The sequence below is a fragment of the Thamnophis elegans genome, chromosome 16, assembly GCF_009769535.1.
Source record: "Thamnophis elegans isolate rThaEle1 chromosome 16, rThaEle1.pri, whole genome shotgun sequence".
Classification (NCBI taxonomy): Eukaryota; Metazoa; Chordata; class Lepidosauria; order Squamata; family Colubridae; genus Thamnophis; species Thamnophis elegans.
Genome location: NC_045556.1, coordinates 16,534,565 through 16,549,819, shown reverse-complemented (window position 1 = coordinate 16,549,819; position 15,255 = coordinate 16,534,565). Strand labels below are relative to the sequence as shown.

Below are 15,255 nucleotides of genomic sequence, written 5' to 3'. Positions count from 1 at the left end.
GTGTATTGAAATCCCCTTTTGATCTCCATCCCTTTTTCATCATAAGTTGTCCTCCGTCACCTTGTGGTCACGAGCAACTCTCTGCTGTAGGAAAAACGGGCCAAATGAATATTTAAGTATTAATAAATAACAGATTGTTCTCCTGTCCCTTTCTTGAGACCTGCGATCCACAGCAGGCGAACAGGATCTGGAGCAAGGGGATTTATCCTATCAAAACTGATTGTCAGTTTGTCTTCTGACCTAGGCTTCCCCAAACAGCAGGAGGCAGAGTCCTGGTCCCGACAAAACCCCTTTTATTAAACGAATGTGAACTCCTCTCATTCACACTCAGCAAAGGCCTGGCAAACAGTCTTTCAAAGGAATATATATGACCACAGACCTTATCTATCTTGGAAAGCTGCCATGTAAATATTTTCCAAATGAGATGCTATGCAAGGAAAGACTTGGCATAGAGTCTCTGAGATTCACAGACAGATCTTCACACTCCTGAAACGAATCTAAGGACCGAATGAATGAATGGTTTCCTGCAAAAGCCCATTCCCCTTTCGCTCCTCTTTTATTTCCTATGGGAGGGGCCATTCATCATCCACCTGTGGCCTTACTCCCAAGTTGACCCTGATTTCCGAGTTGTTATTTTTTTCTGGCAGCTCTGCACATGTGCACACTGGGAACAGGCTCCAGCTGTTCCTCTGCCTCACTGCTGTCTCACCCCGAGGGCAACTGATCACTGCCAGATGGCCTCGGCCCCGTCTCTGCCTCTGATGCAGAGCCCTCGTCCGAGCCTTCCCTAGCCTCCACGACTGGCCCATGCTCCTCCCCAACCTTCTCACTGTCCGATTCTGCTGCCAAGTTCGCTGGTGGGCCGCAATAGTTTGCAGACTGCCTGTGTCCTGTATCTTCTCTTGCCTAACTTGTATTTGTCTTGCTTTTTCCTTTCTCCAGAATATACCCTACAGTTTCCTGAATTCCTGGCCGATACATTGGAAGTCCTCTATCTGAATGACAATCAACTAGACTCTGTCCCACAATCGGTTTGTCTCCTCAGAGGGCTGTCAGAACTCTACTTAGGAAAGTGAGTTGAGTTCTTCCCAACAGTTGTAGAGAATATTTAATTCATTAATTCAGGAGAATATTTAATTCATTAGCTGCTGAAACTTCGAAGATTTCCTTTGATGAACTTGGCCATTTCAGTGCAAAGATTGGGTGCTCCTGATCTTCTCCAAATATTTTTGAAGGTGTTTCCATATTTCCAAGGGAGCATTGCCAAGATGTAGGACAGATGATAAGGGAATTTTAGCTCAATGCAGCTGGAAGACCCAACATCCCAAGAATGGGGAAAGACAGGATGAGATTTCCTATCTCCATCTCTGAATTCTATCTTTGGTTGGGGTAGGAGCTGGTTGAAGAAAAATATTATGTGCTCATTGTTTTCCTGGAAAGAAGGGTAAGATTAAAAAGAAATAAATGGACTCCTACATTGGGTAAAAGCCTGTGATTTTTAAAGTTGATAGTCTTATGAAATGATAAATGTGAAATGATTTTTAACAGCATTGCTGAGAAACACATAAAACGGAATTTAACAAAAAGGATTGTATTTCATCTTAGCTAACCAAAAAAGGGGAGAAACTTTGTTTGTTCAAGAGGCTTAGTTAAGAGCAACGAAGATGATTAGGGGACTGGAGACTAAAATACATGAAGAACGGTTGTAGGAACTGGGCATGGCTAGTCTAGTGAAGAGAAGGACCAGGGGAGATATAATAGCCGTCTTCCAATATTTGAGTCTCTGCCACAGAGAGGAAGGTGTCAAACTATTTTCCAAAGCACCTGAAGGCCAGACAAGGAATGATGAATGGAAATTGACCAAGGCGTGATTCAACCTAGAAATAAGGAGGAACTTTCTGACAGTGAGAGAAATCAACCGAAGTTGCCTTCGGAAGTTGTGGGAGCTTCATCACTTGAGACTTTCAAGAAGAGATTGGACTGCCATTTGTCAGAAATGTTGGGTCTCCTGCTAGAATGTGGGTTGGACTAGATGACCTATAAGGTCCTTTCCAACTCTGTTAGTCTATTAATTGGGTGTCTCTAGTCTAGTGAAAAGAAGGACTAGGGAAGACATGATAGCAGTGTCTAAGGGGCTGCCACAAAGAAGAGGGAGTCAAGCTATTCCCCAAAGTACCTGAAGGCAGAAAAGGCAGCTTATCAAAAACGGAACCAACCTGGAACCAAGGAAAAATTTCCTGACAGTTAGAAAAATTAATCAGTGGAACAACTTGCCTTCAGAAGTTGTAGGTGTTTCATCACTGGAGGATTTTGGGAAGAGATTGGAGAACCATTAGTATGAAATGGTGGTATAGGGTTTCCTGCTTGAGGAGGAGGTTGGATTAGAAGACCTCCAAGGTCTCTTCCCACTCTGCTATTCCCTTAAATTTTCTTTCCCCTTGAAATTCCACAATGGTTTCGCCTAAGCTAACAGTTTCATGTTATACCTCCAAATATTCATTTGAAGGCTAGACTTGTGGCCAACTTGGACTTCAGTGTCACCCTTGGATTGGTTGATGAGGGTGTGTCCTTTTCTACATAGTAACCCAGGTATTCAAGAGCTTCCTACTGACCTTGGACAACTGGTTAATCTTTGGCAGCTGGATATTGAGGATCTAAACATTGGCAATCTTCCAGCGGAGATCAGAAAAGAGGGTGAGGTCCTTTCCCTTTCTATAACTGATTAATCTCAGCTGTTCGGACAGGGAGAGAAATCCAAACCAAGCCTGGTTTTATTTATTATTGAATGGTGGGCAATATGGGGTGGCCTTTGTCCAGGCTGTTGTTATGAAATAGAATTGCAGACCTCAGATTTTTCATATGATTCAAATTCAGCTCCTTTGCAGGCAACCTTCTCCTTCAAACTCAGAGCTCCCAGTACAGCCATTTCATGGATTCCACATCTCTCCCCTCCCCCACCCCCGGTACGTTTCTGAATAAAGTGCTGTAGAAATGACAGGCAACATTTATTATTTTGCAGAAAGTCATCGTCTTTGACATCCCGCAAGCAAGCAATGTCAATTCTGTCACTTCCTGGCCTAAGGTTATATTTTTTCAGAATGGTTATTTCTGTTGCAACTTAATTTATTGGCAGTTCTGCAGCATTCAAGGCAAATCATAACTGGAAATTAAGGATCCTTGGCTTACATAAAATTGAGCTTCTGGTGTTTATTGAATAGGCCTATTATTGCTTGACGATCTCCATCAGTTGGTTTATTTCTGCAATATATAACTTCCATATTCAATCCAAAGTTTAAATCAGGAGAACCCAAGATTTCTTTTTAAACTATTGATTCATTTTTTTTTCTTCAGTCATCCTAGGCTCCCACACTTGTAAGGAATGGGTAGGAGAAGAGAGAGAGGGAGAGAGAAGGAAAGAAAGAGTAAGAGAGAGAAAGAGAGAGGGAGAGAGAAAAGAGGGAGAGGGAAAGAAAGAGGGAGGGGAAGGGATGGAGAGAGAAGGAGAAAAAGAGAGGGAGATAAGAGGGAGAGGTAGAAAAAGAGGGAGGGAGGAGGAGGGGGAGGGAGAGAGTAAGAGGAAGGGAGGGGGAGAGAAAGAGAGAGGGGGAGAGAGGGAGGGCTGGAGAGAGAGGCAGAGAGAGAAGGAGGGGAGAAAGGGAGAGGAAGGGAGGGAGAGGGAGGAAGAGAGAGGGGGAGAGAGAGGGAGGGAGGGAGAGAGAACAATTGGGAAAAACGGGGAAAATATGTGCTTCCAATAAAGGAGAATATTTGTAGTTCAGAGAGAGAGGGAAAGAGAGAGGGAGAGGATGGGAGGGAGAGGGAGAGAGAAAGAGAGAGGGGTGGAAAGTGAGGGACAGAGAGAGAGGGAGAGGGGGTTGAGAGAGAGAACAATTTGGAAAGAAAACGGGAAATATGTGCTTCCAATAAAGGAGAATATTTGTAGTTCAGAGAGAGAGGGAAAGAGAGAGGGAGAGGATGGGAGGGAGAGGGAGAGAGAAAGAGAGAGGGGTGGAGAGGGAGGGACAGAGAGAGAGGGAGAGAGGGGGAGAGAGAGAGAACAATTTGGAAAGAAAACGGGAAATATGTGCTTCCAATAAAGGAGAATATCTGGGTTAAATGAGGAGTTCTTGGTGAGAGAGAGAGGTGGAGAGAACTCCCCTGATATCTCTTATTCAGGGCCCCGGTTGTTTGCTTATAGAGGGCTTTGAAAATTAGTCCAAGATGACTGGAGGTTGCTCATCTTCCACAAAGTATTTTTTTCTGCCAACCCATCAGTTCGAAAGTAGGCAAATGCGAGTAGATAAGTAGGTACCACATTGGTGGGAAGGTAACAGCATTCGGTGCACTTCGGCATGCCGGCCACATGACCACAGAAATGTCTTCAGACAATGTTGGCTAGCTTGACTAAGAAAGGGAGATGAGCACTGTCCCCTAGAGTTGGACATGACTGGACAAAGGTAAGGAGGAGCCCTTACTTTTACCATATGCCAATGATTTCTCCATCCCTTCTACCTGCAGGACCCAAGACCATTTTAGCTTATTTACGCGCCCAGCTACGCAAAGCAGAGAGATGTAATGTGATGAAAATGGTGGTGGTAGGTCCTCCCCGACAGGGAAAATCCACCTTGGTTGAGATCCTGCAGACAGGGAAACCTTCTCTTTCAATGCCTGACAATGCCACCATACGGACCACAAGATGGGAGCTCCAGAGACCCGCTGGATTCAAATCCAAGGTAAAGAGAAAAGAGAAAAACGTCTATGGAGATTCTCAGTCCTCCAGGTCATGGTTGTCCCAAGGGTGCTTTTTTCAAGAGGCAACTGGACTTTCTGGTTTTTCTTTGAAGACATTTCGCTTCTCATCCAAGAAGCTTCTTCAGTTCTCCTCTCTCAGAGAGCACTTAGAGCTCACCCTAATCCTAACCCTTTGCTTTCCTTATGAAGACTTTCACACCTGGAGTTTTCGGATGCTGGCTTCCACTCTAAATCTTAACTCGGAGAATGTGTGGCTGCCTTAGAAGTAAGCAACCGAGTTACATTTCCTGTGTGGGAAGGGGTCATTACAACCCCCATAACAAGCGCTCTTTCTTCAGTTGGAACATTCATACCCATTGACGCCTAGGTGCCGTACATTACGGAGGTATTGGAGGGTGCAAGTTCATTATGCATTCACCATTCTCTCTCTCTCTCTATCTCTCGTTTAAATTAGCTGCTATTCGGTCCCTTCAATGTAGCTCTTTGTCCAATTAGGTTGACGCCGTTGAGTTGAACGTCTGGGATATCGGCGGCCCCTCCACCATGTCAACAGTCAACCAGTGCTTCTTCACAGATAAGGCATTGTACATTGTCATCTGGAACTTGGCCCTGGGAGAAGAAGCTGTGGCAAATCTTCAGTTCTGGTTACTCAGTATTGAGGTAGGAGCAAAGTTTGAGCAAAGTCCTCACTGTATGACTCTGCGGCCAGCTCCACAGTCTGCCAGTGGACCACAACATGTAGGCTGGCCCGTAGAACGTCTATGGCCCAGTGGATGTACAGAGAGGCTTAGACAAATCTGTCAAACGCCATTGTTCATTTCGAACAGCTTCACCTTAAAATCCTTCAGGGTTGACATCTTTACATCAACTATGACTTAAACATCAGCCTTCAGCCCTGTAGGACTCCATGTCTTGTCTGTTCCTAATGTGGACTCCAGAAGCACATTCGTGAACATCTAGTTTAAGCTTCCTTCTCTATTACCCTCCAGATATATTAAATTTTCAGGTCCCATAATTCTTCAGAGTCAAAGTTCAAGCTGTTTTGTTGTTCAGGAATCAAATCATTTTCTTTCATGATGCAGGCAGAATAACAGATAGGATGTGCAGTAGAACCTTTTTTTTAAAAAAAAAATCCTCTTAATGCCATACCGGTATCTACCTCACTACGAAGCATAATGTTATGTCCTATACATGATGTCTGAATGCAGGCCTGGTGGCATTTGAAAAAATTGGAATTACTATGCTGCTGGGTGATAAGCAAAAGTTATAAAGTAAAGATAAAGGTTCCCCTCCTAGTCATTCCCATCTCTAGGGGGCAGTGCTCATCTCAGTTTCAAAGCCGAAGAGCCAGTGCTTTCCGAAGACGTCTCCGTGGTCATGTGGCCGGCATGACTAAATGCTGAAGGCGCACGGAGCGCCGTTACCTTCCCCCCAAAGGTGGTCCCTATTTTTCTACTTGCATTTTTACATGCTTTCAAACTGCTAGGTTGGCAGAAGCTGGGACAAGTAAGGGGAGCTCACTCCGTTATGTGGTGCTAGGGATTCGAATTGCTGAACTGCTGACCTTTCTGATCGACAAGCTCAGCGTCTTAGACACTGAGCCATTGCGTCCCCAGTGGCAGTTGTAGAAACGTGTATTGTCTACTTTAACTTTGCTTTGCTTGTCTGCCTTACCTAAGACTTCCAGAGGGATGCCAGGCAAGACCAATGTTAAAAAAAAAGAGCATAGAATAGCATGAGCCAAGGTGGCGCAGTGGTTAAATGCAGCACTGCAGGCTACTGCTAGATCAGCAGGTCAGCGGTTCAAATCTCACCGGCTCAGGGTTGACTCAGCCTTCCATCCTTCCGAGGTGGGTAAAATGAGGACCCAGATTGTTGGGGGCAATATGCTGACTCTCTGTAAACCGCTTAGAGAGGCCTGAAAGGCCTATGAAGCGGTATATAAGTCTACTGCTATTGCTATTGCTATCACGGTTGGAAGGGATCTTGAAGGTCTTCTAGTCCAACCTCTTGCTCAAGCAGGAGAGCCTGTAACATTTGAGACAAATGGCTATCCAGTCTCTTCTTAAAATCCTCCAGTGATTGAGCACACACAACGTCTGAAGCAGAGATGGTATTTAGCCAGTTCTGACCAGTTCTGGAGAACCGGTAGCAGAAATTTTGAGTAGTTTGGAGAACCGGCAAATACCACCTCTGACTGGCTCTGCCCCCATCTATTCACTGCCTCCCGAGTCCCAGCTGATCAGAGTCCCAGCTGATTGGCTGGGTCTTCTTCTGCTACCCAGCACAAGAGAACGGAGCTGGAAAGCAGTTTAGTGGGGTGGGGAGGGAATGGGGGTTTTATAGTATCCTTGCCCTGGAGTGGGGTGGAAATTGAGATTTTACAATATGCTTGCCTTTGAGTGGGGAGGGAATGGGGATTTTGCAGTATCCTTCCCTTGTCATGCCCACCAAGCCACACCATGCCCACAGAACCAGTAGTACAAATTTTTGAATCCCACCACTGTATTCTAAAGGCAAGTCATTCCACTGAATAATTGTTCACAATGACAGAGAATTTCTCCTTAGTTCTAGGTTGCTTCTCTCCTTGATTAGTTTCCATCTGTTGCTTCTTGTCCTGCCTTCAGGTGCTTTGGGGAATAGCTTGGCTCCCTCTTCTTTGTGGCAGCCCCTGAGATACCGGAAGACTGTTACCATGTCTCCCCTAGTCCTTCTTCTCACCAGACTAGACATAGCCAATTCCTGCCCCCGTTCTTCATATGAAACAGTCATTGGCCAATGTTCCCTTCATTTACCTGCAAGACCAAATCTACTTTCTTTGTTCTGACTTTCCCAACCAACTGTATCTTAAGTGAACCATAGCTTAATGCCACTCTCTCTTTCAAGGCCAAGGCTCCAAATTCAGTTGTGCTGGTGGTAGGGACGCATCTGGACCTCATTGAAACAAAATTCCGTGTCGAGAGGATTGCCACCTTAAGAGCCTACGTTCTGGCTCTCTGTCGATCTCCCTCTGGCTCAAGAGCCACTGGTTTTCCAGACATCACATTGAAGCATTTGCAGTAAGTTGGGATATGGGTGCAACCATTCACACTACTAAGGCCTTATTTCCAACTGCTTGCTTTTCAACTACTCCAGTATGACTTAAGGAAGAGGGATGTCATGGGTCTAGCTGTGAGCCAGTTGGGGAGTTTTGCTGCAGGAAGTCCTCAACCTATGACCACAATTGAGCCCAACATTTCTGCTGCTAAGCGAGACATTTTGTTAAGTGAATTTTACCCCGTTTTACCATTTTTCTTGCCACAGTTGTTAAGTGAATCGCTGCAGTTCTTAAGTTAGTAAGATGGTTGTTAAGTGAATCTGGCTTCACTTGCTTGTCAGAAGGTCACAAAAGGGGTTCACATGTCCCAGGGATCCTGCAACCCGTCATAAAGATGAGTCAGTTGCCAAGTGTCTGCATTTGGATCGCGCGAGCAATGGGGAATGCTGCAGTAGTCCTAAGTGTGGGAAATGGTCCTAAGTCCCTTTTGGAATGCCCTTGCAACTTGGAACGGTCACTGAATGAACTGTTGTAAGTCGAGGACTACCTGCTACTGCTTTGAAACATCCTTCCTGAAAGATTGTGGATTATTATGTCCAGAAGCACCAAGGAAGTGGCCACTATTTTTCTAAATAAAGACCAAGTGTGAGTGTGATATATCATATTTTTCGGAGTATAAGATGCACCTTTTTCCCTCAAAAAAGAGGGTGAAAATCTGGGTGCGTCTTATACACTGAATACAGCACTCCCTTCACCAAAATGGGCGTGCAGAGCCTGGAGAAGGCTTTCAGAGTGCTCCTGGAGGCTGGGGAGGAGAATTTTGCCCTCCCATCCCCCAGGAGCACTCTATAAGCTTCCTAAAGGCTATGCATGCAATTTCTTTTGACAAAAATAGGCCTGTTTTTTGCTCATTTTGTGGGGGCATCCTCCAGGAGCACTCTGCAAGCCCCCTAAAGGCTATTCCTGCCTTTTTTGGGGGCGGGGAGTTTGGGAGGTTTGCAGAATGCAAAAATCTTTTTTTTTAAATTTGCCTCTTTAAAACCTCGGTGCATCTTATACTCCGGTGCGTCTTATACTTCGAAAAATACAGTAGTCAAAGCAGTTCTTAAACAATAAGAGAGGTTTTTAAATGTCTGAGATTAGGTCTTAAACCTTGTGGTTGCCTGACAAAATTGTACTCTAGAGAGCTGGTTACAAGACCTAGCCCTAACATTTTAATTTGACAGCTCAATCCAACATGTGCCACAAACAGAGCACAAGGTAGCATTACCATGTCACACTGAAGCTTTCAGGCTGACACAGTCGCTGCCCACAAAAATGTGTTGGTAAATGAACCTTGTACGGCTTGGTTAGCCAAGCTTGACCTGACATTTGAATGAGAGAATTTAGGGGTTTTTTTTTCAGTAGAGAAGGAATTAGAAGTCCACAATAGCTTATTGTCTGCCTTCTGAGATCCTACTCTGCTTCTTAATTGCATTCCCTTGAGCCCAGGACAGTGGTACTTCATTAGAAAGAGTATAAATGAAGCAAGCCAATTTTGCTAACAATAAGGGACAGGACTAGGTACTTAGCAAAATATTTTCCTTTCCGATTTCAGCAATAATGCCATTGGTTAAGGAGCAAATGTAACAAGGAATGCTGAGTTGATCTCGGTTTATCTCAGAAAGCTAAGCACGGTCAGGCCGGATTCATCCATCCGTAGGTGAAATACCAGTAGGAAATCTAGGAATAGATAATGAAATTAGAAATGTTACTAAGAGCTGTGGTGGTGCAGTGGTGAGAATGTAGTATTGCAAGTTAACTCTGACCACTTCCAGCAGTACGATTCTGATCAACTCAAGATTGACTCAGCATCTCATCCTTACGAGCAGGGGTGGGTTTCAACCGGTTTGCGGCAGTCCCTGCGAACCAGTTGGTCAGCAAACCCGGAAGTAAGTAACTTCCGGGAACGGCGAAGGGCGCACCCGCCAACCTGAGCTCCTTACCCGGTTTTGACGAGTTCTGCACTTCCACGCATGCGCAGGACGCATACAGCGCCTGCGCGATCCTCCAGGAGCAGCTGGAGCATCGCACAGACGCTAGTACGCATGCGTGCACCGCGCGCGTGCACGAGGACGCCGCCGGCCCCGTTCCAACCGAACCGGTTGGAACGGGGCGAGAAACCCACCCCTGCTTACGAGGTTGGTAAAAGGAGGACCCAGATTCTTGGGGGAGGGGGGGCGATAGGCTGACTCTGTAAACCACTCAGAGAGTGCTGACAAACACTATGAAGTGGTATATAAGCCTAATTGCTGTTGCTATCCCAGATAACAATGCAGGTTACATATGATTTTTTTTCCTCTTGCCATTTCTTTTTGCAGTGAACTCTCATGCAAAACATTGGAAGGTCTGGATGGATTGCGACAGCTGATCTTCCACATCAGCACAAACATGAAGGATGTCGGAAATTCCATCGGCTCACAGAGGCTTGTTGGGAGATTGGTGTGTAATTTTCTATAGGGGATACACCCTATAGGGTGGGTTTAGGGATTTCTCTGTTTTCTCGTTTTTAAGAAACACATAAAACTGTAATATAAACATGGCACGGTTTAGTACACGTTAAGACTCCTTAGCTGCAGCTGTGTGCCAAGAACATGCAAGATGTTGGACGGTGAGACAAACTAGTCTCCACAATGTACATTTACTTTATGACTGGGTGTAACCTCTGAGTATGGTTGTAATTACAAATCTTTTGATCTCATTTCACATGGGAATAAATCTGACTGAACTCCAGTGGCGGGGAATAGCTTTTTTAGCCTTATCTCCTTAACCTTCTATGTCAAGTAGGGAGAAGGTTTGACTCTCTGGAGATTGGTGAACCAAATCTTCTAAGGCCTGTAGTCTGTTTTTAGGGAAACTGGGATTTGTAATTCAGCAACATCTGGAGTAAGAGGAAAGAATCAAGTTGCTCTTTTGCAGTTCTACTTGCTGTTTCTCCAGCACCCTCCCTCCAATTTGGGTGGGTTGGTGCTCTATTATAATCTCATAATAACAGTTCCTTATTTAGAGAATAATTTAGAGACAATGATAGATTTGGGAGATGCATTTGAATTCTTTGCTTTGCTTTCATCAAGAGATTGATTTGCACTATCATATAACAGGTCCCGAGGAGCTATTTGAGTCTTCAAGTATCCGTCACAATTGAGCAACAGAGGAGAAGCCAAAACGATAGCGTGCAATATCTCACCGACAAGGAAATACAAGGGATCATTGAGAAAACTCCAGCCAATGACATCAAGGATTATGAAGACATGCAGTCTGGTAGATATGCATGGAATAATTTTATCAGTATTGTGGCCCGCTGGTGGCCAGCAGAGCTGGCAGCAGAGTCAGACAGTGAGGAGATTGGGGAGGAACATGGTCCTGGGAGGGGGGGGGGCTGAGGAAAGCTCAGATGAGGGCTCTGTTGGAGGCAGAGTGGGAACAAACAGCAGTGAAGCAGAGGAAGAGCTGGAGCTGTTCCCAGTGTGCGCATGCACAGAACTGCCAAAAGACAAGAACCACTAAGAAAGCAGGGTTGATTTAGGAGTAAAGCCACACCTTTGAGGTGATTGGCCCTTCCCATAGGAAACAAAAGAGGATCGAATGGGGAGTGGGCTTTTGCAGGAAACAGTTCATCCCTTTGGTTGTTTCAAGAGTGGAAAGTTCTGTTTGTGACTATAAGAGACTCAGTGCCAAGTGTTGCCTTGCCCTGCCTTATGGAAACTAGTTATCTGGCAGTTCTCCAAACGAGATAAGGTTCGTGTTGATAAACATTCCCCTGAAAGACTGTTTGCTAAGCCTTGCTGACTGTGAATGATAGGAATTCATAGTCGTGTAAATAAAAGAGGTTTTGCTGGGACCAAGACTCTGCTTCTTGCTTATTAAAGAAGCCTGGGTCAGAACAATCAGAGGCTAGGTGTACAATATTGTTGGCAGCATACAAGTAGATTCTGCTCAGAAACTAAGCCCGCGTTTGCAAAGTTATGGTGGCAAGCGTTTTCTGGTATTCATGAAATCCCAAAAAGTAAGCTGCGATTGCATCCTAGCTGCATGTTTCCCTGAGTGAAAGCAGAAAGGTTAGCCATTGTGTCATAAGGAACTTCGAGGGTGATTTGCAGGGAGTGTTTCAATATTTCAAGAAGGAACGGATATTATAAAAGACAGAGGGGATGACAGTGAAGATGTCCACTTATATATGCTTTTTCCACCTGTCAGAAAGTCAAGAGGGCTCACCATTTGAAACAAAATATGAACAACCTTCTTGCCAGAGTCGTTAAGCGAATCATTGCAGTTGTTAAGTAAATCACATGGTCATTAAGTAAATCTGGCTTTGATTGGCGGAAGGCAACTGGGAAGTTTGCAAAAACAGGGGACCCTATATCATATACATGAGAGAGGGGGGAGGGGAGAGGGAGATGCATGTATGTGCATATACATGTGTGTGTGTGTCATATAGATAGATAGATAGATAGATAGATAGATAGATAGATGATAGATAGATAGATAGATAGATAGATAGATAGATAGATAGATAGATAGATAGATAGAGTCACAACCCCTGGTATGCCCAAATATACACATATACATATACATATACATATACATATACATATACATATACATATACATATACATATATATGTGTGTGTGTGTGTGTGTGTGTGTGTTGTATTTGTGCTGATAAATAAATAAATACAACACATATGTAACAAAAAGGCAACAGTAAAAATATTGGGTTTCTGTCTGGATGGTCTCTTGTGACGAGCCAATGGACAGAGAATGGAAGTAGTAAACTTCCTCCCATATTTGGGCATACCGGGGGTTGTAACTCTAAATAAATAAATAAATAAATAAATAAATAAATAAATAAATAAATATATATATATGTATGTATGTATGTATGTATGTATGTATGTATGTATGTACGTACGTACGTACGTACGTACGTACGTACATACATACATACATACATACATACATACATATATATATATATATATATATATATATAGCCTCGAGGTGGAGCTCTCACCTCACAATCAGGAGGCTGTCGATTCTAGATAGAGGCAGATATTTCTTTTTCTCTGCACAATGAGAATATATCTGCTGAACAAAACTCCTCATTGGCAACAGGAAGAGCATCCAGCCAATAAACACTCAGATCCATTCAGTTTCCCTGACTCCATCCCTATGCAAAGGATTACGGGGTCATTTTCTACCACAGCAGACTGTGTGTGGAAAGAGAATGAATGGAGTAGTAGTGGGATTCAAATAATTTAACAACCGGTTCTCTGCCCTAATGATTTCTTCCAGCAACCAATTCACCCAACTGCTCAGGAAGTTTACCACCGGTTGTCCCGAAGTGCTGCAAACTAGTTGAATCCCACCACTGGTACAGAGGAATTTAAAGATAGACTGCCCGTGTTTGAATGGCAATCCAGAAGTGATGGGGGTAATTAAAAGGCAGTTGCACCATTAGCCTGACTCTGATATCTTCCTTTCCGCCCCACCCCAGCCATCAATTTCCTGATCGAAACTGGGACGCTGATGCATTTCCCAGATACAAGCCATGGGCTGAGGAACCTCTACTTCCTTGACCCCGTGTGGTTGTCTGAATGCCTGCAAAGAATCTTCAACATCAAAAGCTCCAAGTCAATTGCCAAGAATGGCGTGATCAAATCCGAGGACCTCCGGATGCTGATGGTCGGGACGGGGTTCACCAAGGAAACCGAAGAGCAGTATTTCCAATTCCTTGCCAAGTTTGAAATTGCATTACCGATAGCAAACAACAGGTACACTGGTAATTGTCGTCAGAATGGAATGACTGGGATTAAGGGAACCAGAAAGATCTTGAAACGAAGTCACTCTGGATTCCTTTCTTTTCCTCCTCCTATGATGTGGTTAGAGGGACACGGTGGCTCAGTGGCTAAGACGCTGAGCTTGTCGATCGGAAAGGTTGGCGGTTCGGCGGCTCGAATCCCTAGTGCCGCATAACGGAGTGAGCTCTCGTTACTTGTCCCAGTTTCTGCCAACCTAGCAGTTCGAAAGCATGTAAAAATGCAAGTAGAAAAATAGGGGCCATCTTTAGTGGGAAGATAACAGTGTTCCGTGCACCTTTGGCGTTTAGTCATGCCGGCCACATGACCACGGAGATGTCTTCGGACAGCACTGGCTCTTCGGCTTTGAAACGGAGATGAGCACCGCCCCCTAGAGTCGGGAACGACTAGCACATGTGTGCGAGGGGAGCCTTTACCTTTACCTACGATGTGGTTATTTGCAGAGACCCACCAGGCTCAGAAAGCACAAAAAGCCTTGTGCGAATCCAGTGTATAGATAGTCCTTGACTTATGGCCGCACCTGAGCCCAAAATCTCTGTTGATAAAGGAGACAAGTGTTAGGGGAACTTGCCCCGCTTTATGATCTTTATTGCCACAGTTGTTAAGTGGATCACTGCTGTTGGTAAGTGAGACACACACGGTTGTTAAGTGGATCTGACTTACCCCATGGACTTTGCTTGCCAGAAGTTCTCAAAAGGGGATCACGTGACACCAGGACCCTGCAACCGTCATAAATATGAGTCAGTTGCCAAGTGTTGGAATTTTGATCAGGACAGCTGGGGTGGTTGTAAGTGTGAAAAAAAGGGCCTGTCACTTTTTCCAGTGGTGGTTGTAAGTCAAGGACAATGTGTGTGTGTGTGTGTGTGTGTGTGTGTGTGTGTGTGTGTGTGTGTGTGTGTAGACAAAGTTAGATGGAATCTGGGGTGGGTTCCTGTCAGTTCTAACCTCTTCTATAGAAGAAGTTCCACAAATCTACCGTGCTGTTTAGAGCTACTTCCAGCTCCCTCCCCCCGCCCGTCCGCACCACACTTGCCCTGCCCACCACTCAATGATTGACTGGTTCACCAATCGCCCCGCCCACCTCTAAGAGTCTTATCTAAACCTTAAAGTCTTAAAGCTGTCAAGTTTGAACACCCCTGGGGTTTTTTTTTTTTCTGAAGGGTTAGGGGTGCAAGGGTCTTGTAACTTGACAGCTTTAAGACTTGAACACTTCAATGTCAGAGTTCCTGAGCCAACATGACTGGAGGAGGAATTCTGGGAGTTGAAGTACACAAATCTTAAAGCTGTCAAGTTTGAACACCCCTGGGTTTTTTTTCTAAAGGGTTAGGGGTGCAAGGATCTTGTAACTTGACAGCTTTAAGACTTGAACACTTCAATGTCAGAGTTCCTGAGCCAACATGACTGGAGGAGGAATTCTGGGAGTTGAAGTACACAAATCTTAAAGCTGTCAAGTTTGAACACCCCTGGGTTTTATTTCTAAAGGGTTAGGGGTGCAAGGGTCTTGTAACTTGACAGCATTAAGACTTGCACACTTCAATGCCAGAGTTTCTGAGTCAACATTTTGGTTGCTAAGCAAGAGCATTGTTAAGTGAGTTTCACCACATATTA

General features: G+C 44.7%; 1 protein-coding gene across 6 annotated transcripts in view; it reads left to right on the top strand.

The window, feature by feature from the left end:
- Positions 1–15,255, top strand: part of LRRK1 (leucine rich repeat kinase 1) — a 93,527-nt gene that overhangs the window by 30,891 nt on the left and 47,381 nt on the right. For 5 of the 6 annotated variants that reach the window (XM_032232623.1, XM_032232624.1, XM_032232626.1 and 2 more), the window contains exons 13-21: positions 943–1,072; positions 2,582–2,694; positions 2,886–2,963; positions 4,519–4,733; positions 5,248–5,412; positions 7,639–7,811; positions 10,150–10,270; positions 10,930–11,089; positions 13,326–13,602. In XM_032232623.1, coding sequence (XP_032088514.1) covers positions 943–1,072; positions 2,582–2,694; positions 2,886–2,963; positions 4,519–4,733; positions 5,248–5,412; positions 7,639–7,811; positions 10,150–10,270; positions 10,930–11,089; positions 13,326–13,602 — 1,432 coding nt within the window. The remainder of the gene's footprint in view (positions 1–942; positions 1,073–2,581; positions 2,695–2,885; positions 2,964–4,518; positions 4,734–5,247; positions 5,413–7,638; positions 7,812–10,149; positions 10,271–10,929; positions 11,090–13,325; positions 13,603–15,255) is intronic. The other variant, XM_032232628.1, reaches the window with a different exon arrangement.